We start from the raw sequence: 25,439 nt of genomic DNA, 5'->3' as shown, positions 1-25,439 counted from the left end.
ACATATACAGTGTATGCATGCATTATTTCCAATGAAAAATCATTTTACTTTATTAAATATACATTTCGACTTTCCCATTTAGAAATTGCTTTATAATAAGCAGAGCATTGTGCGTTTTTAGTCTGCCACAAAAGTGACAAAGCAATGAAAAGGATCCCAAACAACATTAACAAACAAACTGGAACAGTAATCACCATCACAACACACCGGGCAAAAGTAGATGTCCACAAGTATGAAGCCACAAACGGGCAAGCTACAACACTTAGAGGTTTTCTAGCAACTAATAGGTTGGATGTGCTGAGGGAAAGAAAAGGACGGAGATGGGAAAAGATGACATAGACAGAGAGGGGAAGTAGTCATGTATCAACATGGGACAGCCATCTTTGTTCTCACTACAAGGGGAGCCCACAAGCAGCACTCCACCATCACCACACACAGCAGGTGAAAAGACTCACTTTAGACAACTCACATCATGTCTGTCTGCTCAGGCTATCTGGTCTAAGAGCAGCTGATGTACAAAAGAAAGTAAAATGATTTATTGTAACATGAAGAAGAATCACTCAAAAGAACAACAAAACGTAAAGTAAAAGTCTTAACTGCAACTTAGCAAGAGCAAGGGTTCAGCAAATAATACAAACAAGCATTAAATAGCTTTTACTTTTATAAATTACATGACAACAGCTACTTCTTTGTAGATGTTTTTCTTTTTCCATTTGTTTTGCTTGTGTTGGTACACTTTCTGTCTATTAGTTGGCAGCTTGTGTACCCAAAGCTGGCAAAGGTCAGAGCATGCCCGCAGCCCAGCACTTGGCATCCGTCACAGTGACAGTTCCCAGTGAGACCCCGGTCACTAGCAGAACAGCTTAAGAATAACACAGCCGCGGCAGAGGTCAGACGCAGTTATGTTAGGAATTTCTCAAAGCATGGAGGTCATGGAAAACAGCAGAGAAAAGGATAAATATTAGCTATGCCATGATTGAGAGAGGAGATAAAGGAAAAATGTGCTCTGCTATGGCTAACATGCCTCCTTGTAGAACAACAGATATAAAAAAAAAAATGTTAAATTAGAAGACTAATGGGATATTTTACAGCAACATTTGTCTTTGTCCCAAAAAATTAAAAAGGGAGTGATTGTTATTGTAGGAGGCATGTTAAAAGTGTAGTTTTACAGAGCCTATTGGCAATGAAAGAAAATGACAACGTCGTGAAAAAAAAGAGAATAAGGAAAAATTAAACAGCTGCTGCCATGACATCCATGTGTTTGTGCCTGCTAGGAGGTAATTTAGTGTCCAGACAGGTGTTTGTTTGGAAAGGTGTGAGGGGAATACTACTGGACACTGAGACTGCCGAATGCCACAGGAGGACAGACATTTTGGGAGAAAAGAAAAGACAGAATAAAAGAAATAAAGAAAGAAAGAAAGAAAAAGAAACCTCTCTTAAAAAATGCTCCTTTCTGCCAGAAAAAAAGCAACACATTTTTGGTCGGTTAAAATTAAGCAGAAGAGAGAGAAGCAGAGTAATGGGCATTTGCAATAAAGCTGTCAGATCTTGGAGGATTTCTTCAAATGACTAGAGAAATCTTTTTGAGTAGAATTTGGGTGGATAATTTTGTGAACCACTTGCTCACTGAGTGTGTGTTAATGGCCTAAAGTAAACCAAGTGACTGTGCCACGGTTTTGGTTGTTTTTAATAAGCATGCTGAAAAAAATTTACATTTGATAGGCAAAGTTAAGTTTTACTCCCATACTTGTCTCTCTGTAGGTCACTAGAGGGAAGCACAGGGGAAAAGCACAAAACATGACAAAAGATGCCATTTCAGTTTCAAAACAGAATAGCACACATAATCGCAGCAGTCTTTACAGTGTAATATATGCTTAAATGTGCAATTGAGATAAAGTGATTTTTAAAACGTTTTTATGGGTATCCAATATTACCAAATATATCTATACACAGAATGCAAAGTAATGCAAAAGTTGCATTAAAGGGGAACTATGCAGTTTTGTTTTTTAGCTTAATTTACCTTAACTGAACAGCTTCGGAGTCATTGGAATGGTTATATGACTTTTTTCGAGTTGAATGGTGGTCGTCTCGCTTCCCCCTAGCGCCTGTGAGCGGAAAAACCACCCTTGCAACTTTTGGCCGGCGAGTCGCCGGCCGCAGCGTCAGGAAGCATCGCGTGATATCAGGTCTCGCGATGTAACTAATTGCTTCACGGCACTGCACACATACGCCCATTCAGGAACCGGCTAACAAGGTAGTGATGGAGTTTTTCACACTATCGTCATGGCAAAAATGACGATATGGCAAAAAAGAAACAGAAAGCTAGGAAAGCATTGTTGGAGGAACAGAGAAAGAGGAAATGGCAGACTGACCGAGCGAGGAGTCAGACACAAGTTAACAGAGGACCTGCCAAATATCTATTCTGAAGCTGTAGGGGGAGCTCTATAGAGAAACCTGCGAGCAAAAAGCGAGAAAACAGCGAAGAAATGGCGAAGAAATGGCCAAAACTGCATAACGCCCCTTTAAGTCGATTTGCATTAAGCAACATAGATTTTGCTTGCACTTTAACATGTGTTTAGGGGAAAGCTCCCTTTAAAACAGAAAAAAATAACAAATCACCTGACAAATTCAGGAGCATAAATCTTAATAAGCATGCAGTTTATACTACATCTTTAGGTCTACACCACTGTTTACATTATCTCAAGGCATAACATGTAGTATCTCTTTCCCATCTTAATCATTATGTCCCTTTCAGAGTTTGGATAAGCGAAATATGAGAACACAGAGGGTGGGTCGAGACCTGCCACAAAACATGTGTGCACACAGTATGCACTGTATCAAGTATTTTTGGGAGACAATGATTCAGAAGGAAAGGCGATACTGCAGAACATCCTGCTTTTCATTTGGCCTGCTATATACTCAACTAAAGAGACAAAGAGGAAGAGAAAGAAAGGAGGCATAGAGAGAAGAAAAGCCTGAATGCAGGTGAAAGTATTAAGTGAGCACACCTGGCGAGTTAAACACTGGAGCCGTGGGAGTGTTACATACGACTGTCTCGGCCAGTAAGGTGTTATAAGGGTTGTTAGTGCCTTGCGGTCGAAGGAGAGGATTTGTTAGTAGATAATTCCCGGTCATTCCTGGAGTGGCAAGACAGAAGAGGAGTTAATTTTGGCGCAGTCAGCTGACAGTGATTGAAATAAAATAAAGACATTTTGAGCAAGTTTGTCTTTTGCGGCGTGTGGTATCTGCCAAAATCTGAAACTAGGGTGTTTATTTTAAAGTTTAGAATGTGGATTAAAGTTTGAAAAGCAACCGGGGAGAAGAAAGAAAGCATCTACTTCTGCATGTGCCAAAAGACATTAAATTTTTGCTTCCTCACATTTAACAGCTTTTAGGTACTTTCTTTTCAAGTTTCAGGTTAATTTCTTATGTGTTGTGGATCATTCATAACCCATTACTTTTTTTAAACCAATTTTCAACCCATTGTGCACATTACTGCATACAGTAATAAGTCATATTTACTTATTTCGAGAAAATATAATTTTTCAAAACTAGCACAAACCTTGGGCAAACGTTTTACTGTTTGAACCAGGTCCAGATATAAAATCTCCCCTAAGACAAAGAGCAAAATCCTTCCAAGTTTTCATGTCAAAATCTTTATTTAGACTCAAACTTGGCCATTTCCTTCCAAACCTAATGTTACTTTCAGTTTTCTCTCAGCTTGAGGTGTGCTTTAAGGATCTGAGGTATTTCCACTGCCATTTATCACCTGTGTTAAATGCCATCTGTCATGTTGGAAGGTCTCCAGGGATGTTTTTAATGACAGGGAAGTGCTTCCAGGAGATAGAGCCCTCTTTTAGTGCACTGACTCTCCAGGGTAACTAGGCTACTACACCCCGGAGTGATCAATACCCAACCTTTACATTAACATCTCCAGAAAACGGCACAGTAGAAAAAAAACGTCCTACAATACTTCTATATTGTTACAGCCGTTGTATCGGCAAGTCAAAATTTGATTCAAAGCCCTCTGTGTGATGTTTTACCTTGTGTGGAGCGATAGAAAAAAAAGAAAGGTAAGGCAAAGAGCGGCAGCGACAGGAGTCAGCAGAGGGTAGAGGAGGGAGTAAAGTTAAACCACCTCGGTGTAAACCCTCTTTTCCCTCACATGCTTGGAAAGCCATTTCAGAGGCAGCAGAAAGCCTAACAACACACTAAGCACTCCAGGTCAGTCAGAGTTGAACATCATCTTCTCATCATCATATTTGTGCTCAAGCTAAATAATAAATGACAGTTTTTTCCCCTCCCTCCCTTATAAACCCCCATGTAAAGTAACAGAGGTCACCTTACTTGCCAGGCAACAAATGGCACAATCTCTTTGCGTGATAAGATTTTCCTGAAATAAAACTTTTTTCCCCTTCCCTGTTTTTAGTTTTGTCTCCGTTTCCCCTGAGCCTGGGTATGAACTTTGGGCAGCCAGCACTTAAATAAAAAACTCTCTTCTAGCCTTGCCCCATTTAAAACTGACGTTAGCAGCCAGAATGTCAGTGCATAGAGTATTTGAGGACGGATTTCTGTAATCCTTCATTGGCAGAACAGGAAGACTAGACTAAGGGCACACATCTTTTCTTTTCTTTTTTTAAACCGTACTTCTTGGTCTTTTCAAGCTAGGGCATTTATTCTGATTAGAATCCTCTATGGCGGTGTGAGATCATTGGAACTTGAAGGAGGTATTTTTAGCTGGATGATGTGTGCATAGGTGTGCATGTGGAGAGAAATGAGGTGTGAACTGACCTTGGTTAAGGGTGGAGGTGCTGTTGATGTCACCTGAGATAAAGGAGGACTCAGATTGCTTTCTTACGGTGTCATTCCACATTCTCCTGATACGACTCTGTCAGGTCAACAAGGGACAGTCATTAGGACTTTAAACAAGCCCGCTCACCTTCAGATTAACTTTCATTTATTTTCTATGTACATACCACTGACTTTACCACTCCTCAAATGTATACTAGTATGCAGTGAGGTAAGGGTAGCACTAATGCACACTTTCTCTGTGTGTGTCATTAAAAACTACTTAATGTAAGTCAACTTTTGAACGACTTCAGCTCCAGTTAAGAGTATCTTGAATAAGGCTGGAGGTTAAAGCATAATAGGGATGTTTCTCTATAAGCACAGTACATCTGGAGGTATTGTCGAATAAGGACTATTAGCCTTAAATAAGATAAGGGATAGAGCAAATATGTCTTTTTTCTTTGCAATTTCGGCTTTACCCGTAGTAAAATGTGCTTGCAATGCTCTTTAAAGAGTGTAGTACTATTTCCCATGCACATGACGTTAGTGAGAAAAAAGATACAAGCAAGTGCTAAAGGGGGCAGAGCAGAAGAAAGGTACTCATGCAGTACAGCAGATGCTGCTTGTAAAATGTGGCCTAATGGTTGTGTCACTTGATCTAGCTCTGAAGCTAAAATGCATGATGTGCATTTCTCTTTGGTCATGCTCGTGATAAAAGTACATTCTCATGAGCAATTGTTTAGACGTTGGGGTTCATAACAATGTAAATGAGCTGTATGGTGAGAGTGTGTGTGCAGAAGTATTCTTCTGTGTTGTGACACCCAGTGAGTCTTGGACTGAATGAAGCTGCTGGTCTACCTGTGTACCAGATGAGTAGCGTGCGCTGGTCCGTGTGGTCGAAGTCTTTGCAGAACCGTGTGAGCTCTCGGTTGGCAACCCTCCGCAGCAGTACGTGTGGCGGAAGCACTTGCTGTACTCTTTGCGGACCTGCGTGAGCAAACAGCTGAGTGTTTACTTACAGTACATTGTTGACTTAACATATGAGCCAAGATCTCGAAGCAAGCAGTGTTTGTTTTTTCATATCAGCATGTGGTGCTCTGTGAATTCTGCATTCTGGTGCAAAGGTCTGTTCAAATTCAGGAGCGTTTCACCTTGAAAGGAAAAATCACTTGTCTTTCAGGACTGCGGTGGACGGGAAACTTACTTTTTTCTGGAGAAGGCAGTGGAAGATGAAGATAAACATTCCTTGGAAGGTGTTGAATATGGTGAAGAGGTATGCCATGACAATCGAGGATTCATTGATGAAGAAGAGACCGAAGGACCACGTGAGACCCAGCAGACACAGCAAAGCGAAGGCGCCCATGACCCAGGATCTGAAGGACGTTAACAAAACAAAAAAAACACAAGGAGTGGACGAATCCAGCATTAGAGGCGTTCAGTGATCTGCGAGGATGATGAGTGGAATTTGCAATTACTAGAACGATGAAAAACTAGGAAAAACGCTGTAAACTAGGTGAGAGAAAAACAATACAATGACAAACGACACCTATGCTATCCTCACAACCCCTTTCCCCACTGTCCCCACCCCTCCATCCACACACACACTCTCAGCCCAAACTCGAATGCAGTTCCTGCCGTCAAACAGACAAGAAAAGAAGCTTGATCTGGTTTTCTGTAAATAACTTTTATGTGTTAGAACATACAGAACATCATATTCAGAAGCACAGCTTGTTTAAAACTATCATGTACTAAATAGTTATCTAGTGAGTGTGTTATCAGAGCTGGAGAACTAGGCAGATGTGGAAAAAGTTCAAGGAAAAAAGGAGATTCCCCGCCTTGTGTGTGAAGGTCCTATGGAGCCTTCAGACACCAGCAGCAGACACAGTTCAGCGCTCAAAAACAACAACAACAACAACAACAACACCACTGGAATTCAAGATGGTGGACACGAAAGTGAACAGTCACAAGGGCAGTGGATGAGTAGCTTTGAAGCTGCAGTTTGCGAGAGGATGAACCAGCGGGGGAAAAAAGAAAGACAGAAAAGAAAAGAAAGAATAAACGAGGAGAGAGAGAGAGAGAGAGAGAGAGAGAGAGAGAGAGAGAGAGAGAGAGAGAGAGAGAGAGGATAAACTACAAGCTGGAGCAAGAGGAGACTTCTGGGCAACATGTCCTTACTTGATAAACCGTTTATTATCTTCATAGCTAGAGAGCATGATAAGCAGGAAGAGAGAAACACAGTTAGATCAGAGCGCATCACAGCGTGGGTTAGTCGTTATTTGAGTAAGATATCTTCAACTTTGATCCAAAGGGAAATCACGAGAGGTAATGTCTAACAAGAACTGAGAGTTGTATGTTTTGCTGTTGATGATTCAACAGTCTGTGTAAAGCATTTGGTCAGAGCACCGTGTCTGTGGTTGGATTTGCATTTCTGCTATTGTATGCATGGGTGGTGGTGTGTTGGTGAAATTATCTGATGTATACTGTATATCGTAAAAGCTTACCCAGGCAAATCGGTATTATAGTATCCGTCACAAACGCGATAATTACTGGTGCGGATCGCAGAACAGAGAGAGGAAGAGAATAATAGAAGAGAAAGGAGAAGGGGCTGCGTTAACTTAGCCTTCACATGCAACATGCAGGGACACTGGTGCTAAACTGACTTTCAGACCAAACGCTGGCACAAAAAACAACAAAGAAAAAGACCACAAGGGAACAGGTATCAATACACAATGTATTTCTGCAGTATAAAGAAGCTTAAGACAAATAATTTGATAAGTACAAATGCCCACCATGTTGAATGGAGCCATGTTCAGTAAATGTGTTCTGTTGTGGTTCCCTTGATAAGGGAGTAGTCTACTGCAAATAAACCCAGAAGTCTAAATAAACCCCTTTTCTGACTGTTCTTCTGATTGCAGTTTTACCACAGTGCTGTAATGTTGCACACATTCTTTAAGGACAATCAAAAATAACAAACACCGCTCCTGCACACAGTGGTGGAAGTTAAAATATATGATGGTGCAAACTGACATGGGCCTGTGCTACTGCGTGCAAGGCACTGACATTCAGCCTGCAATATATATTGTTTTCACAGAAGTGCAAAAAAACCAAGCCAACAATAAGTGCTTCAGAAAAACATTTTTTTTCCTTCCCAAAGCAAAACACGTCATAAATGTTGAAGCGACTCAGAAAGCTTGAAGGAGATGGTGGTGTGGTTTTGTAGGGAAGGGTTTTTCTTTCTTTCATGGGATTAGATTCTGGGATTTATAAAAAAAAAAGGTTTGACATGTTCCAGCGGCAAACACACACATGGTAGCTGTTCCACTGTACCCCACCCTTGCAGAGCTAACGGCAGTTAGGCTGCAACCGTAGAGTGATGTGTGTGCATGTGTGTGTGAGTGTGTTTGTGTGTGTGTGTTATGCCAGTGCGATTCTGTGGCTAGTGGCTTGGAGCGAAACAACAAAGGACGAAAAGACGACTCACAAAGTCTGTGTAATCGTCATGACAGCTAAATCATGCCAAAAAGTCTCATTGAACTGTGTAACATTTACATTACAGAGTCAAAATAATGAATCCCTCTGATAAAAGTTACATATAATCTGGATAATTTCAGATTTAAAAAATAAAAAAAATAAACGTATTTCTGCAATTAGGCTTGGATGTTGTGGAGGTGATGCATTTTCCCATGAAACATTATTAAATACAAAAACAATAGCATTACCTTAAGAGTAAAAGAGCCTTAGTTTCCCTGAAGGTAGCATAGCACCAGTGTTAAATTGCTGATAAGCAGCAGAATGTTGGAGTTCAGCATACAACCCTTTACTTACTTTATATTCTCCAGTCGGCTAGAGTCTGGTTTCAGGGTGGTAGTGTGCTTCACCATTTTGTACATTGTGATGACCAGGAAGATGAGATTGAGCTGTCAAAACATAATGGCAGTGTTAATACATGAAGATGCATGATGCAAGATATAGCAGACAGAGAAAAAAAACTGTTAATTTGTCTATAAGTATTAACAGAGGAGAGCCTTCAAATCTCTGCATGTCCACAGACTAATCCAATAAACATCTATCGTTCCAGCCGGGCTCAGACGGGCCGACTGGCGCCAAATTTAGTGTCATTCTATATCAATAAGAGCATGGAAACGCATTAAAATCCATCACAGTAAAGAAAGAAAGAAACAGCCACACAGCAGAAGTCTGGCAAAGTCAGAAGGGAATGAAAAGTAGCAGGAGAAATAAGAGACCCTTTTGTTGTACAAAACAACTGCATATCATTTTATGCACATAGTGAAATATTATAAGGTGTAACCAGCTACAAAAAGCTTGAGGGAACATGGTATATTTGTTCGATTCTTGCTTGTGGACAGATGAAAAGAGAGAAAGAGAGAGAGAGAGAGAGAGAGAGAGAGAGGAAAAGCGGAGGAGAGGAGAAAGAGATGGCGTTTGCTTGCTTGTTTTAATGTATTAAATCTTAAGGGAGCCAGTGGCACATATCAGGTTGAGACAAGGATGCTATGTGCTGTGTTTCTGAACGCATTTATACGGTATCTTAAAAATCAATACTGTGATTTAGAGACACAAAGGCTGGATGGGCCAGCAAGGAGCCACTCCAAATAATTTACTTCAAAAACATTTATTCTTGGGCAAACTAGTCTCTGACACAGCATGAACGTGCACTCGAAGCAGAGGAACCAGACTGTGTTTGTACTGCAAGCCAGGCATGTATAAATAATGTCAAGAAATATCTAAGAAACAGAAATTTAAATGTGTATCTCCAATAGTGCATATCAAAGGATCACAAACACACCAAAACACAGCAGCTACGCCATCAGGGGCATGCGAGTAACACAAAAACAACATACAAATGTTGCAATAACAAAGCTTTTTTTCTCCAGGTGAGCCTGTTATCTTGTAATATTTAGAGATATAGATAAAAAATGCAGATGCCATGCCAGTATGAGGGCATGAAATAAATAAATGACCTTTGTGAGCTGGACTCAGACCATGGCCATTCACTCTTGAACAGAAATTGTCTGTGTTCTGGTGCACGCTGCTATCAAAAGAGGGCCTGTGATCAATACATCTCACCTCCACATGCAATCAACTCACGGAGCCGCTCACAATGACCCAGGCAGTAAAAGGAAAGGGATGAATGAGAGAAAAAATCCTGAATCGTGAACCTTCTTTTATATCACAGACAGCACTGAAACTATGTTTTGTTTCGCAGCTATCAGCTATTATTTCTATCAGCCGACTGCATGAGTCAGACAGTGGGGGAGGGGACGAGGGACAGAACTTTTGAAAAACCCTTTCACACAGCCTGGAGTGGTGACATGGATCCAATGAGACAGAGGCGAGGGACGAAGTACTTTAAAGTAACCTAGCAGCACGGCACATGTTCCCACCCCCACCGACATGCTTTCGCAGCCTCTCCTGGGGGATCCTCCTTGCTAAAGCGTGGCTGCCTTGCTTCTATCCTTCACTCTGTCTCTGAATCATCACTGCAAGCCATGCAGAAGCACCTCGCCACACTGGGACTGAGGAAAAAGGTTTTCCTTTTTTCTTTTTTTTTAACTGAAGTGGACTGTGTGTGTACACACTGAACTCTAAATGAACTGCTGGGGATAAAATATTAAAGGTGCAGATGGAGCTGTCCAGATGATAAGAACTGCTCCCGACGTGTCATGATACAAGAGGCCTTGTGTTGAAGCTATCTCAAGCATACTAATGGCTCCCTCCACCACTCATTACTTCCATGTTCCCCTTTCATGGAGCTAATACCTCCTGTGCCCAGAGACAGGGCAACCTCTGCCAAAGAACAAGGATCTAAATGCCTTCCACCAGCTTTTGTTTTCAGTCAGTAGTTAGGGCCTGTTTCAGCCAGGAGCAAAAATAAAAACAGGACAAGTAAGAAGAAAGCGACAGCAAACAAAAAAAAGGATGAGAAAAAAAAGCATGACCACCCAAGGTCAAAACCAATGTTATTTGGCACGAACATGACTTGGGTGGCGGGTGGGGATCCAGACATGAGCCAAAGCAGCACTGTTTTCTCTCCTTTTCTCTTGCTCGTGTGCCTTTTCTCCTCCTCTCCCTCTCCCTCATTGACAAGGACAAAGCCAATTTGTAGAGAAACCAGGGTCACGGATGGTGTAGACAAACCTTGCTCCTGCATGCTCCCCTGAGATGCCCCTTTCCACAGTACTTTGTCTTTTTGAGTCAATTGTTGCACAAAATCAGAGGAGCAGTGTGCGATGCCTGAGCCAGTGCTGCAAAAACCTCATTCCTGTCACACATTAGCTCTGCTACAATACATTAGCTCCTCACAGGGTCATGATTCTATCTCTCCGGTCATCACCACCGGGATCCTGATCATCATTTCCACTGCAGATGCATTTTTCATGCAAATCATTATGGAAGCTACACACGATTGGAAAACAATGAGGGCCCAATTTAGGGGAAGAAAACATATTCCTATGTGGCTGACAGAGCATTTGCTGAGACAGGGAGAAATGTATGTTTGTTTAAATACAATGTTTGCTTTCCCTCAATTATAAGCTCACACATTCAAAGCGGGTGCTGAGAGCAAAAATAAATCAATGGAAACAAAAAAGAAAGGCATTTTACCATTAGCTCAAAGACATTTCTTTCCAACACAGAACTCTGTGCACTTCTTTTTGCTCCATTTTAAAATGCTACATTGAGTGGCAATGTCTCTTTTTGAGAAAACTGTGAAATGCAGTCCAGTGAGCAGATTGGTCTTTTATCTATTCTGTTACCACACAGACACAGAGCTTGACTATATCTTTACTTTGAAAGCTACTGTCAGTGGTGTGCAGAGACTTGCTGGAATTTGACATGGATGCCCCCTCTCTCCAGTATATTTTCAGTGTCAGTTTGATGTTCAACAGAGGTCACTGCATCTGTAGATACAGTACCAACCATTATGCTGGATAAGGAACATGCTGAACAAATACCACCCGTCCTCCTGCACAGAAGCAAGACAAGTTTGCAGAGCTCCCACATCCCTTGGTGTGCATTAGGGCAAAGCAATACATGGTGCGGTACCTGAGAGGATATATCTTAGGAATACCACCTGCTATTTCTTTTTTTTGTGCAGGGAGGGGAGACTCCCTAAGGTCTCATTCTTCTGAGCCTCTCTGATGGAGCAGGAGATAATAATGTCATGACCAGTAAATAATTGCATGGCTCAATGGGACATATGTCATTATGATGCTATATGTCCTTCACCCCTGATGGTCCTTGACCAAACAGAGAGGTGCCTTTGCTTTTCTTCTTCTCCCCAACACTGTCATCTGCTATTTACTGAAGGCAGACAAACACACAAGGAGGCTGATGCAGAGGAGGAAAAATGGAGCTGTAAAAATAGTGCCATCTGACAGTATGCACACCTTGAGGCCAGTTTTAATCTTTTTTTTGTTCCTTTATCATAAAAAGTGTAACTGGAAGGCCATTAGGTGATGCCTGTAATGTGAGACTTCATGGGAATTGTGTGAATGTGAGGTTAAAGTACACTAACAAATCCTGATCTTTGTCAGGTGGTATGAGGCAGAGAAAATTGTCGGATGCCTCGAAATCTGTCTTTGGCGCAAAATTAACCTGTCATCGCCAACGAGACAGAGGAGCAAAAATCCTGCTCCTTTATCTCTCTCCTTCATCTCTTTCATCCCACCCTCTCAGTGCCTTCCTTACTCTGTCAGTTGCAGTATTCAAAGAAATATAAAACAGCTTACCATGATGATAAAGGTGACGGGTCCTATAAAACTCCATATGAAATGATTGTCCACACTTAGCCAGCACCTATGACAAATAAACATACAATTCAGCTTGGGGCAGCACACACTACAAAAACAATATCAACTTTCCTTAATGTCTTCATTTTTGGTTACATGGGCTGATGACATTGAATAATAATCATAATACATTTTATTTATGGGCGCCTTTCATAGCACTGAAGGACACCTTACAGTTAAAACAAGCAGAAATGCAGTTAAAAAGGCAAATATAATGAAAACAAACACATTTACCAGTTGAGATTGAGTGTGTAATTTATTGTCAATATTGAACTTTGAGTGCTTTCAAATGCTCCTTTCACAGGTTGAACATTAAAACAGATGTACAAAACAGAGGGAAGACCCCAAGTAGCCCCTCTTGATAGCTTGTTCTTAGCGGCGATGTGGCCATTAATCTATGTAAAAGGCTTTTTTGGCACAGTGCTCTTCTCTTTAAGAAAGCATTTACAAACAAGAGGTCACAGGAGGGTCTTTAAGCAGAAAAGCATTAATGTAGCTGCGGCCCCCCTGAAACCACAGTGTTGAGTCTGTCAGCCACTTTGAAATGACATAAAAAATTTAACAGCTGCCCATCCCTGGCAAAAGGAGCTCAAATGTTTTGGTGTAGTCTCCAGGGATGCACATACAGCCCTGGCAGAAATGATGAGGAGATTTATTTTCAAAAGCTGCCACATACAGTCACAGCAGGTAAGCCCACACAGTGTAGCATCCAGCGTGTCTGCTCTGTATTTCCAAGGATTTGTTCAGAAAGCTGCACTTACGCTTTCCCTTTCCCGTAGCTCCCGTAGTCGATAGCTGCGGAGACACCGACCACGATGGCTGGGAAGAGGTAACCTGACACGTAGTAGTACTTTTTACGTGAGTATTCGCTCTCAAAGACCTCCACGAGCATGAGGTACAGCTGGACCCCCTCGAGACACATCCAGGAGAAGGAAGCCAGGAAGAAGAAGTGGAGGATCCCCGCAATGATGGCACATCCAATCTGAGTGACAACAATAACCGATTTAGACAATCAATGAATAAGTATTCAGGAAAAAATAAGAATAAACAATGCAATCACAGTTTCCATAAAATGGGCCGATTTTTTAGATTAACTTCTAGTACAAAAATAATCTCAAATTTTTTAGATTAACTTCTAGTACAAAAAGAATCTCCATAGCACTTTCTTTTTTGAAAATTGTATATTATATACCCACTGAAAAGACACCGCTGCTGCCTCACCCATTCAGGAAAATTGATGAAATAAGTAATGAATATTCATCCACCACATGGGCTCTGACTATGAGCAGGTTTAGCTTTCTATCAGCACGGCAGAGATTTAAATACCATTTGTATTGTAAGGTTAGAGTTAGTAGATCTAATCATACAGTTCAGCTATACGCAGGAAATCGATTTGTGGTTCTAGAGAAAATGTAGGTGAAAAAAAAAGATATAGATGTTGTGGATGCAGACTGCCATGGCAACAGTAGCTTTAAGTGAAAGAGAAAAAAAGACCTGTCAAGCGGAAGACATGGCCCCTTAGTAATCTATATTAATGGTGCCATCCCACTCATGTCATGTCGGGGACAAGCAGAGAAGGTTAGAAACAAACAATGCTTAACGTGTCATCCATTTTACTCTGAAAGGGTCTTTTGTTTTGGAGTTGAAAGGAGATAAAGTGAGAGAGAATGAATCACAACCAAATCAATGGGGTGCAATCGTTCCAGCTTACCCCGAGTTCCGTCATATCGATACCAATTAGGAATATTAACTCTGCGATGAAGAGATTGATGCACAAGTTCTTGTGGATGGTGTTGCGGTCGCTCTGCAGGCCTCGGAAGAAGCAGAAGGTGAAGATGCTGATGGCGAGGCAGACGAGGGACACCACAATCCCAACTCGAGTGATGATGGTCAGAATCAGGTCAGGCAAATCTGAAATCTGGAAGAAATAAAAGATTAACAGGGAATTATTTTGTGAAAAGAGAGAAGCAAATCTGTTTTTCTTTCTCCTCTGCGAGGAATGTCTAAAATCGCTAATTAAAAGCACTAAACTTCATTTATACATTATATTGATTAACAACAACTTGGGGAAGTAAAATTGGCCAAAAACATTACCTAATTTATGTTACCTTAAAATTGCAAAATTGCTTATCTACCTGCAATCTCCCTGTCTTCTGAATCTTCTACCACTGAGACTGGCGAGAGAGGAAAAGCCTTCTACTGTCTGTGTACACAACAGGTTCCCAATACCAAAAAGGGGACCTAATATATATCTGAGGTGGCCACAAAATGATTAAATAAAATGATGTGTATTTTAATATGACTTCTTTCTATATTTTTCTTGTTAAGTACGGAATACGTTCACCTCTTCAGGCCCTAAAAATCAACATGAGAACTGGTCCCAACTCATGTTGATACTGAGGTCATTACTTGTAATGGAGGGTCACAAGTAGACTTTCCTTTATTTTAGGGAATCGCAAGCCAAAAGTGTTGCGGACCACAAAGCTAGAAAACGTTACTTTCAGTCTTTACATTTTAATTGGGGGGACAGTGGATATGACACATGCCTTTGGTGTGGGAGATCTAGGTTTGATTCCCACTGCGATACATCAACCAATGTGTCCCTGAGCAAGACACCTAACCTAGTTGTTCCAGAGGTGTGCGACCTCTGACATATATAGCAATTGTAAGTCGCTTTGGATAAAAGCGTCAGCTAAATGACATGTAGTGTAGTAGTGTAGTAATTAAGTGTACACACTTGTCTGCAGGATTCCTGTAGGACCTTTTTGTAAGGGAAGGGTTTGTGAGGGTTTTGTAGTTTTTAGGAAATGCCTCTAGTTTGTTGAGGTGGAAAATGCAATGTGTGTGTGTGACAGAAAATTAAGCCGCGAATGAAGAAAGCAGTAGAGTGACTGCAACACTGCAACAACAGTATACACGTGACTTCTCTCTGAACCTCGCTGTGATTATTGTAATCTTGTAAGATTGCTATTTAAACAAAAACAAGGATGTTTGGGGGTTTGGGGTTTGCTTATGAAATAGGAAAAAAGTCTTAAATACTACAGGTGAGTTTAAAGAAAACCTCAGTTAGAGGTGGATATAAAGAAAATGGACGTGACATACTGGGATTTCACGGTGCGCCATGAGGATGGCAAAGTTGGTGAGATGGCTGCAGGAGCAGGTGGTGTGTGTTTTATTGGAGTCCAAGAGTTTGCAGCCTTGGGTGGACCAGTACCCCATCATACTCCTCTCAGAGTAATTCCAGAAGGAGCAATTGGAGTTGAAGTAGTGCTCCATCTGCAGATAACAAGAGATATGGTTAAGTGTCCAAATAATTGACTGCCTGAAATTGAAGTACATGTAGAACACAAAGGCCATTTACCCCCTACTCATACAAAGTATTTTTTTCCGCACGGTTATGGAGGATGATTTTTCACTTTACAGCTCTTATGAAGCAATTCATATGTTGTATCTCATTTGGCACATGCTTGCCAAATCAACCGAAGCATAGTTGGGTATTTGAGGCCTTAATAACAGAGAAGCATAATTGTTTGACGGCATGTCTTTGGAATTGCACAATTTCTCTGATAAAGAATGGAGTCCCGCATGGCCCTCTGGGAACTCTAGTGACAACTTTAAAAGACGAAAGATAATTGGTGCTCCAGTAATTTCATCCTAGATTGTATGGCTAATCTAGGAGTTAATTTCCCCCACTATAAAAGAAAATGGGTATCATTTATATCCCAATGTTGATTAAAGAATTAGTTTTCATTAAGAATTCACTTAGGTTCTAAAGACTCCTTTAATTTGATGTTCAATGACTTAAATAAACTGCCGACTGACCGAGCCAGACATTTACAATTCAAATCGCAGATCTCTGTCTACTCTGGACATTCCCTCCTGGTGTTTTTTAATATTACCTGTCCATTCACTCCAGCAGGGAGACTCACATTAATGTGCTTCAGGGTAAAAATCACTGGGTCATTAATGAATACACGGCTGGACTCTTTGTTGATTGAGGCGGAGATGATGTCAGAGTTGACAGCCACCGACACATTGCGGCCGTAAGCCTCATTGGTCATCTTGATGGTGGCGTTTTCTGCGCTGAGGAATTGGCCAAGATTTTTGTAGAGCACGAAAACCAGCTTAGCAACTCCTGTAAAGTGAAAGACGTAGACAGACATCAGAGGATGACAGAAATAAAATCAAGCTTCCAGAACAATTTCGACAATGTATGAAGAAGAAAAAACTGTGGTGACAAAAAGAGGACTAAAAATATTTAAACACTCCAATTCATTCCAATGTAATTCCATTTAAAATGTTCAACAAAGGAACTGCAAGGACGAGTGAAAGATGAGTGAGAGATAGAGACAGGGAGCTTTTACAAGCCTCTCATTATTCAGGGTTCGGAGTTTTTTAGATTAACTCCTTTGTTGTGCTCCTACACTAGTACAGACTCTTCACCTTTTCACAGAAACAAAAATGGGAGCCAAAGGCAAACACACACGCACATTGACTAAGCACTTAATTTCTCTTAAAGTTAGCCGAACGATCTTGACAAGTGTCTCTCATTTCTCCTGCTATGTTTAAGAGAGCTTACCATTCCGACTGTTGAGCTTGACAGTGTTGGCCGACAGCTGGATCGAGATACTGCCTTCGCTGGATTGTGGAAATTTAAAATCCTGCACCTGGCCATCGGTGCTGAGTACATACACATCCAGGACTGCCCGGTGCAGAAAGGCAGAGGATTGGTTCAAAGTGAAAAGAGAAAGGACAAGAGAATGATACATTGGACATTGCAGACTGTTTAACTGAAACACAAGGGCCTACAAACGAAACAGTGGACAATATTGATCCCAAAGCTTTCTTCCTGACATTTCTACACAAACTGTTGGCAAAGACCAAATGACATATCAATGACTCAAACGCTACATCTTTGTGAGAATGGGCTGCACAATAAAAAAACCAAGTTACAAAGGAATAATTTAATCCCTGTGAGACTCTTACTAATATGAATAAAACAACACTGCAGAGGAAACATAGAACAACTAAGGAGAAGCCTTCCTTATATGGTCTAATAGCAGAAGAAAATGAGAGAATGAGGCTGTGAATAAACAATGTACTTTTTCTGACTCCACAGCAGGCTAATGTTCACATTAATGTATAGAGTTACAAGGTCTAGACGCATACATTTATAAACTAAGCGTGCGCAATCAGAGATTCCAGTCTATTTAATTGTCTGATATTCATCACTTTGTCAGTAAGCGACTCGTTAAACCTAATATGCGTTGTTTTTCTTTTCCCCCGAGGTTTAAACGCTTATTATGAAAACAAAGTCCTTTTTTATGTGGCGGCCTTGTTTTCCTATCACAGAGTTCCTCTCTCAATGAATTGAAAGTAATCAAATTAACTGAGCTCACATCAATCACGAACTCTTGTCATTTGCTCACCACAAACTCTTGTTTTACTTACTTATATTGTCTGCGGGAACTTTGACAATGGCAGGTTCCATGAGGTTGTCGGCGAGGACAAAGGCCCCTTCCTCCAAAGTATCCAGTAACATGGTGGCTGCGTGTGTTTGCTCCGTGCTGTTCATGTCTTGCCAGGACTTCAAGGCCGCTGGTCGCAGAAGGTTATCTACCGTGTCCACAATGGCCTGTGTCGAAGCAGACACACAGATACACACACAGACAAAAAAAAAAAATACTTGAGCAACTCAGATAAAAAATAGATTTGTTTGCAAGCATTAGCAGTGACATGCAGACACTGAAATGGATGAAATGCTGTGCTGAAGCATCACATCTGTGAGGATTAAAATTATGGGGGGGGATAATCTATTTATATTTTGGTTGCATATATGACAAGATCGATTAATTATAGACATTTACAGAATAAGAAAGTTTGCAATTTTACAATTGTATTGATCATGACGGATAAACTGCAGAGGGGGAGAGGAACAGGAGCATCACTGGAGATGGTGCGGATTCAGTTTCTTTGTCAAGGACGCTGCATCAGGGCAGACACTTCACACAGGGTGAGTGTATTGAGCCTATCAGGTCTGTCCAATAGCAGGATATTAAGAGTCGGCCTGATTAAAGTCAAAGTAACAAAAGCTGTCCTCAATTAAAAGTCTCTAATTGCAAAGCATTCTGCATGTACAAACTTTATTTTTCTTAACTTTTGACAACTTGTCCTCTAGTGAAAATACTTTACTGTACAATAAGTCATGCAGTCACCCTGCAAAAAGCACTTAGTATTACTAAGGAATAAAATGATTATGATACGTGTAACAAAATAATGTAATAAAATTGTATCCTTATATATTTTTCCAGCTTCACACATTCTGCCACCTGAACAGCTCAGGACAGACAGCAGATAAAATGGGCGTGGGATTCAGACGACGCCGAGTTTTCTTCAGGAAATAATCAAATCAATGTGTCTAATCAGGTAATCAATGCTGGCGACATGGTGGAAAGGTTGGGGGAGGGCAGCTATAGTGATGTTACGTCAAGTGTGGCAGATCTCAGATACTGCTGACTCAACGAGCTCTGTCCCAAATCCTCTTATGCTGTCATTAGTCGAATAAATGATGTAATTTACATTGAGACAAAACCTCTCCAACACTGTCACTTCCATCAACATCTACATGTTGTGACATTAAAAAAAACAAATGGTGATGCATTTTTGGAGAGGTGGAGTAACTACATACATGTATTTATTTTCTCCCTTTTCCTCCTTTCTTTTTATGAACGCACGGCCGTTGCCTGGCTAATTAGCTCGATCCATTTTAATACCCTCCCGAAGGAGAGATTTGGATTGCGGGGGGTGACTTTGGTGGCAGGTGGAGGACACTGATCTCCCTAATGGTTGAGGGATATATGTGGCCAAAATACTTTGATGTATGACCCCAACCTGATAGCATTCAAAGAAAAGGGAAATGGTTTGACCTGGCTAACCCTATTAACCAGATAGAGCTGAAGATTTGCTCTTTTAATTTATGAAACAAATGACTTCTATGACCTACTACCTGTGTCCTTGTGAAGCAAGAGCTACAGTTTTTACTTTACATGCGGTGAAAGGTCGGGTGATGGTCCTTGAAAAAGATTTAAATGAATCACAAGTGAACTATGTTTGATGCAATATTCAGTAGGATTTTATATGTCGAATGGAGCTCTCGTATAAAAAGCAAAAAATGACACAAAGCAGCAAATCCTTTTAGCAAATGAATAATGAGAGGGATGTAAGAGCAGGATTTTTGTTTGAGTTGTGGTGTTATGCATCCAGACGTGCAATCTTGAGTAAACACTTAGAAAACATACAATAGGGAAAACAGGATGAAAAACAAAATACACCATCGCTATCAACGCATAAAGGGGGGGAAACAAAACACAGAGACACATCCTTGTAAAGAAGCCACCTCGGTAATTGGAGATGACTTCTCTTTGACTTTAGAAAGCACTTTGGGTACGATTGTGTCTGTGTGTAAGGCAATTACTCAAAAAGCAGAAAGCACAGGGAGGAGGGAGTACATGACAGTGCAGAGGTTACATGCTGCTGAACTTGGGCTGGGGCATATACAGTTGTAGCACAGGGATAGAGGAGGGGACGGCAGCAAGCAGAGTGGACAGAGGCATTGCTCCAGTACCTTCATGTATGCCCTGCATGTCCTTTCTCGTTTTTGAAGCTTTTTTATTAGAAAAGAAAAAGAACAGATAAAAAATAGAGACACATAATTGGCACAAGTTCATGAGCTAAACCAAAGGCTTTGTAGAAACAAGGCCCTGACTGAGTGGTCAATATACAAAGTAACTACTGAAAGACTGATCCATCCATTCCCTATCTCATGCCATTGACCTGCTTACCTGGAGGTCAAAGTGTAATAGTGCTTCAGCTCACATTTATGACATGCTGTATTTTACCCTCAAAGCCTCCTGACATATCATAGAAGTAGCATGCTTGGCAGAGACACATTTTGGCCAATACCATAAATGTACAAACACTGCCATGAATACAGATCTATGGTACATGCCAGCTTTCCTGCACTTCAAAACAAAGAGAAGGAAAGGCGGACTGCGCCTGACAAAAAATAACAACTACTGTACATATCCCTGCATTATTTTGGGAAACACTGTAATCCCTTCTGCATTTGTCATTATTAACATGTCAGTGAGAAGTGATGCAACAAGAGAGAAATGGTGAGAAAATGCTTCCAGTATGTATGTTAAATATATAGTGCCTTAGGTGATACAGGATTTTTTTTTTCCTGGTGGATGTGGTTACCTTGTTGAAGCTCCGTCCTGCAGAATCCTTCTCGCTGGGTCTGAGCTCCTGCAGCTGAGCATCCAGGATGTCCACCAGCTGCTCCATCAGGCGCACCGAGGAGCTGACGTCCCCTGCAAAGATGGGGCCTTTGGTGTGCTTGGCTAACTCATTTGCCAAGTTAGCTGCATTTTCACCGCTGCGGATCTGCAGGGGGAAAGAGAGTGAATAATGTTCACAAGAATGCAAGAAGACAGACTTGGAGGATTTCTTTACAGCCCGGTTTTTGACATCTAATCAACACTTCAATGAGTCCTTGAAATGCCAGTTATGAAAAGGTTTTCTTCACGTGGGAGAAGTGTTTTTTTTTTTACTGTGTGCCACACAGTAACAAATGCTTGCTTTGACTAATATACACAGTTTATACCTGTCCTATCTCTGTCTGTGCTTTATACTATACCTTATTTGTTGCCGATTTGTCCGTCATAATTTCCCTTTACATATCATATTGCAATTATTTTGACTGATGCACCCGCAATTTTAACACAGTCTTCAACTTTGCAGTTATTTTTTTTTTTTTTTTTTTTTTCAGAAAACGCATATCAAAGTCCTCATTTCCAGACCTCTTTTATAGCTGACAAATGCAGCTTTCCAGCTGATTTCACCCAGCTTTGCAGCCATCTTTGTAACAAGGACGTTTCCATTATTTGGTCTACCTCCTCTATGTTTTTAAGAAACACATTCCACTTAGAAGGAAAACAGTGAGGCAGAGCTCATACAAACCTTTTGGGCTACTTGGTTGACCCAGTGGGAGGTACAGTTGCTGAGATCAGGGCCCTTCGGGTGCCAGGCCCCAGTGGATAGGACACATAAATAAGAGGCTGTGCCTGACAGGGAAAACAAGAACAGAATAGTCAAGTTTAATCAAGTCAAATCAAATGTATTTTCCCAGTAAGTCCTTTACAGGGAAATAAAGGACAAGGGTACAGATACAATAAGGAAACTGCACACAAACAATACATTTACAAACATGCAAATACATACAAATACGAAGGCAGAGAATGTCTGCTTGTGTGTGCACACAGAAATATCAGCCTTGAAGGATGTTGAGTTTTTTTATGCTGTCAAACGACAAATTAAACTGAAATAGTTGAATACAGTAAACTCCAAACATATAAAGTTGCCAATATTGAAAATTATTTTTGAAAATATTATCAACAGCTGGCTCCTGTTTTTGATATAAAGTAGCAACATTTTTTCCCTGTCCTAATTATCTCTGCGTCTGATGAACTCTGAGTGCTAACACAATTTCACACACAATCAAATGAGGGATGCACGTCTCGATGCAAGCTGCAGGAGAAACAGCTGAGCCGGATCCTCTGCAACCCAGCCATTATAATCATTCTTCAACCTGGAATGACACAGCTAAAACGCCATTAAAAACTGCCTTCACTGATTCACTGAACACCTACTTCAACTGATGCTCTTTATAGATAAAAAAAAAGTATAATTGTATGCAAGATTATCAGACATCTAACAAACTCTGGGATGTTCTCTTAGAATGCTTTAGGTCATATTGAAAGCAGCAAGCACATGGCCCTGAGGTGAGAGGGAGTCCTGTTTACCTCGCGTTCCCTTGGGGCAAGGGCGCTCCACGAGCATGCCCCTCTGGGTCTGAGGCCACGTTATGTCTCTGTTCTCTGTGGCCGCGCAGAAGCGCTCAGGTAAAGGGAAGGACTCGAGGGGTGGAGGGGAAGTAGTCTGTGGAATCACAGGAGGCGGCTTGGGCGTTCCCCTGCTGCCCTCCTTGAGCCCTGTTGTGGTGGTAGTGTTGGCCACACCCCAGTGCACTGTGGTTGTTGTGGTGGTGGTTGTCGTTTTCTGAGGCTGAGGGTACGTGGTGACTTCTGACAGTGGTGGAGCTGTGAAGAGACAGAGGGTACAGAGGCATTATGTTTAAGTGGGCCACTGATATGTGATGGTGTGCAGCCCAGTGAGGAAAACATTATCACCTCCATGATTTATGGAGTGTGATTCTCCCTAGTGCACATATTTATTATCAGTCTTTATGAAAACATGATGCAGTGCTGTGGATTCAAATATAGAACTACAAACCAAATGGTAGTTTGACCTGCGGTTGCAGTGTGAGATCAGCTAATTAGTGTGGCAACCCTAGGGAGCATAATGTTGACTATAGTATTTTGTATTTTGCTAAGAATACTTTGTCAGGTATTCAAACCTTGACCTTCTGGTGGGCAGATGCCCTCATGTACCTCTAAACCTTAACGGTGTCCCCTGTAACTAACATTCCTAAAAGAAATTCCCCAACATGTTCAATACTGTCATGCTTATACATCCAAGTGTCCTGTTGTGTGAATTGCTGCTAAGTGCTTTGTGCAACAAGCGTGTTGCATTCCCGTTGACTAAGGCTTATCCAAGGCACTCAGTCTGCAGTGAATAAGACAATAATTACAGTAACATCCTCCTGCCTGGCAATCATTCTTGCCTTGGGAGATTTTGTGGCATGGCTGATTAGATTTCACTAGAGTAACACAAAACCTGTATATGTAGCCATGGTGCCTGAGCATTCATTTTTGCAGTTGTTTCTTGCTACAACTCATTCTCTGATAAAGCAGGTGTGCAGTAACTCATGCAACACCTCGGGCAAAAACAATATGTTTCAGTCCCGGGAAAGCAGAAAATAGTGCACTCCTTACATTTAACATGAGCCACTAAGGAAAACTATGAAGACATTTTTCATGTGATACACCAGAGAAGTGTAGGTAGGACTGTAATTACATTTCATAAAAGTCGAACATAAAAGTTTAATCGATGAAATGTTGATAAACACTATTTGATATAAATCTGCACCAGATCTCCAAGTACAAAAAGAAAACATAAACCCCCTCTGAGGAAAGTATTTGTTGGTTGAATTTTAAAGGAGCTCTGATTGGAATGCAACGTGCATACTGAATCTAATCGCATTTGAGTACTTTGATTTCCTCCATTAGGCTGCCTGTAGAGCATGCAGAGAATGTGAAGAGGTGCTGTTACACTGCTCGAGCTGAGTCGTACTCAGTAGTAAACCGGTACTGAGAGATATCCGAGACAGAGCAACAGAGAGTGAAAGAGAGTAGGGAGTCAGAGGCAGGACAGGGGAAATAAAGAGAGAGGGGGGATGATGGCGGAAAATAGAGGCACACATAGAAGATGATGACACGAAGATTCAGAAACAATGGGGCTAAGCTGGAGAAGTAAAAGAAAGTTTCTGTCTTTCAGTGGATTGAGGGAGAGACAGCAGCAACACCTCCATAACTATTGCCTCCATTGGATAATGGAGGCAAACACACACACACCACCCCTACTATCACCATAGGCCCCATAGTGTGGATGAGAGGCTTCAGCACAGTTCAGCTGAAGGGAAATCACCTTTGAGGCTGGCTGCTACCTGTGGCAAATTAGGTTCTATTGACCAGAGGAGATGACTCTGTGCTCCCTCCTGTTGGGGGCTTTAGAACTCCACACACACGCACGCACACACACACACACACACACACACACACACACACACACACACACACACACACACACACCTGGCTGTTTTGACACTGAGCTGAAGGCAGATCTGGCTGGTTAGCTTCACCTCAGCATCCTCTTGTCTTGTCCCTCCTTCCCTACCTGTATCCTTTTACTCAACAGTGAAATTCACGGCTGTGTGGCCTGTCACAGCGGTTGAGAGACAACCTGTGCTTAGTGTCCTTTCAGCACTAGCATTTAGCTGGCTAGGAGAAATGACTGTCTCTATTCTGCACCAATACCCTTTTATTGCTATAGCCCTTGTTTTTTCATGACTCACTGAGAAGTCTCACAGAGGTGAAAGTAATAGCCAAAAAAATGCTTTGATTTTTTCAGTTAAGTTTAGACACTCCGGCATGTAATGTTGCAGCTTGGTCTAAAAATAATGAATATGTGTCGACATGGTGTGTAAATAATTACCATTGCGTCTTTTTAACCATCTGGGTCTGGGTTGCTTGGCAAACTTCCAGAAGATTCCCAAGAACCTTTGGGGCCCTTTATAGGTTTTTATTTCTAAAGTATGAAAGATGATAAAGATAAGATCCCAGTCTCCGTGGATGGGGAGTTTAGAATGCAGACAGAAATAAAATGAAAATGAATCGCTGCTCGACAGCATGATTTAAGATAAAGGCTCGCAACTGCAGCCAATAAATCAAAGAGGCATCTGCTGTAATCCAAGCACATTCCTTTAGCATGTCAACTAACAACTGTATCTTGACTACACCCCTTACTCAATCATGGCTCACTGGGATGTTGAGCTCCATGCTCTACTTACAACATTTAAAATTAAATCTCTTTGAAGTTTTTTATTTATTTTGTTGCTACCTGCTATCAGCGGTGAAACTGTAGGGGTAATTAATGTTAGGCGTGGTTAATATAGAACTAATGCGTTTGGCTTTCCTAAAGCATTCCATTGGAGAGGGATTGCTCCATAGCAAACTGGATACGTTTGGCTTTGGGAAAGTGCTGTGGGCTGGATTTGCTGAGCTGCACGATACAGAAAAGCTGTGCTGGCATTGCTAAAAA

At 41.3% G+C, this 25,439-nt stretch overlaps 1 protein-coding gene across 15 annotated transcripts in view; it reads right to left on the bottom strand.

Moving 5' to 3' along the window:
* The window catches only part of adgrl2a (adhesion G protein-coupled receptor L2a), a 96,795-nt gene that overhangs the window by 2,716 nt on the left and 68,640 nt on the right, over positions 1-25,439 (bottom strand). Inside the window, exons 6-22 of one of the 15 annotated variants that reach the window (XM_078258854.1) lie at positions 22,463-22,759; positions 21,621-21,724; positions 20,859-21,044; positions 20,224-20,262; positions 18,051-18,234; positions 17,179-17,301; positions 16,499-16,734; positions 15,702-15,875; positions 14,311-14,517; positions 13,361-13,581; positions 12,540-12,606; positions 8,614-8,705; positions 5,993-6,161; positions 5,647-5,775; positions 4,792-4,888; positions 1,748-1,765; positions 470-508 (exon numbers count right to left, since the gene is read on the bottom strand). In XM_078258854.1, coding sequence (XP_078114980.1) covers positions 471-508; positions 1,748-1,765; positions 4,792-4,888; positions 5,647-5,775; positions 5,993-6,161; positions 8,614-8,705; positions 12,540-12,606; positions 13,361-13,581; positions 14,311-14,517; positions 15,702-15,875; positions 16,499-16,734; positions 17,179-17,301; positions 18,051-18,234; positions 20,224-20,262; positions 20,859-21,044; positions 21,621-21,724; positions 22,463-22,759 — 2,381 coding nt within the window. In that variant the 3' untranslated portion in view covers position 470. Of the gene's footprint in view, positions 1-455; positions 509-1,713; positions 1,766-3,008; positions 3,138-4,791; positions 4,889-5,646; positions 5,776-5,992; positions 6,162-8,613; positions 8,706-12,539; positions 12,607-13,360; positions 13,582-14,310; positions 14,518-15,701; positions 15,876-16,498; positions 16,735-17,178; positions 17,302-18,042; positions 18,235-20,223; positions 20,263-20,858; positions 21,045-21,620; positions 21,725-22,462; positions 22,760-25,439 lie in introns of those variants that run through there. The other 14 variants (XM_078258855.1, XM_078258852.1, XM_078258853.1 and 11 more) reach the window with 14 other exon arrangements.

This window comes from Sander vitreus, chromosome 9, assembly GCF_031162955.1.
Source record: "Sander vitreus isolate 19-12246 chromosome 9, sanVit1, whole genome shotgun sequence".
Classification (NCBI taxonomy): domain Eukaryota; kingdom Metazoa; phylum Chordata; class Actinopteri; order Perciformes; family Percidae; genus Sander; species Sander vitreus.
The sequence above is the reverse complement of the archived record's forward strand: the minus strand, read 5'-3'. Positions and strand labels throughout refer to the sequence as shown.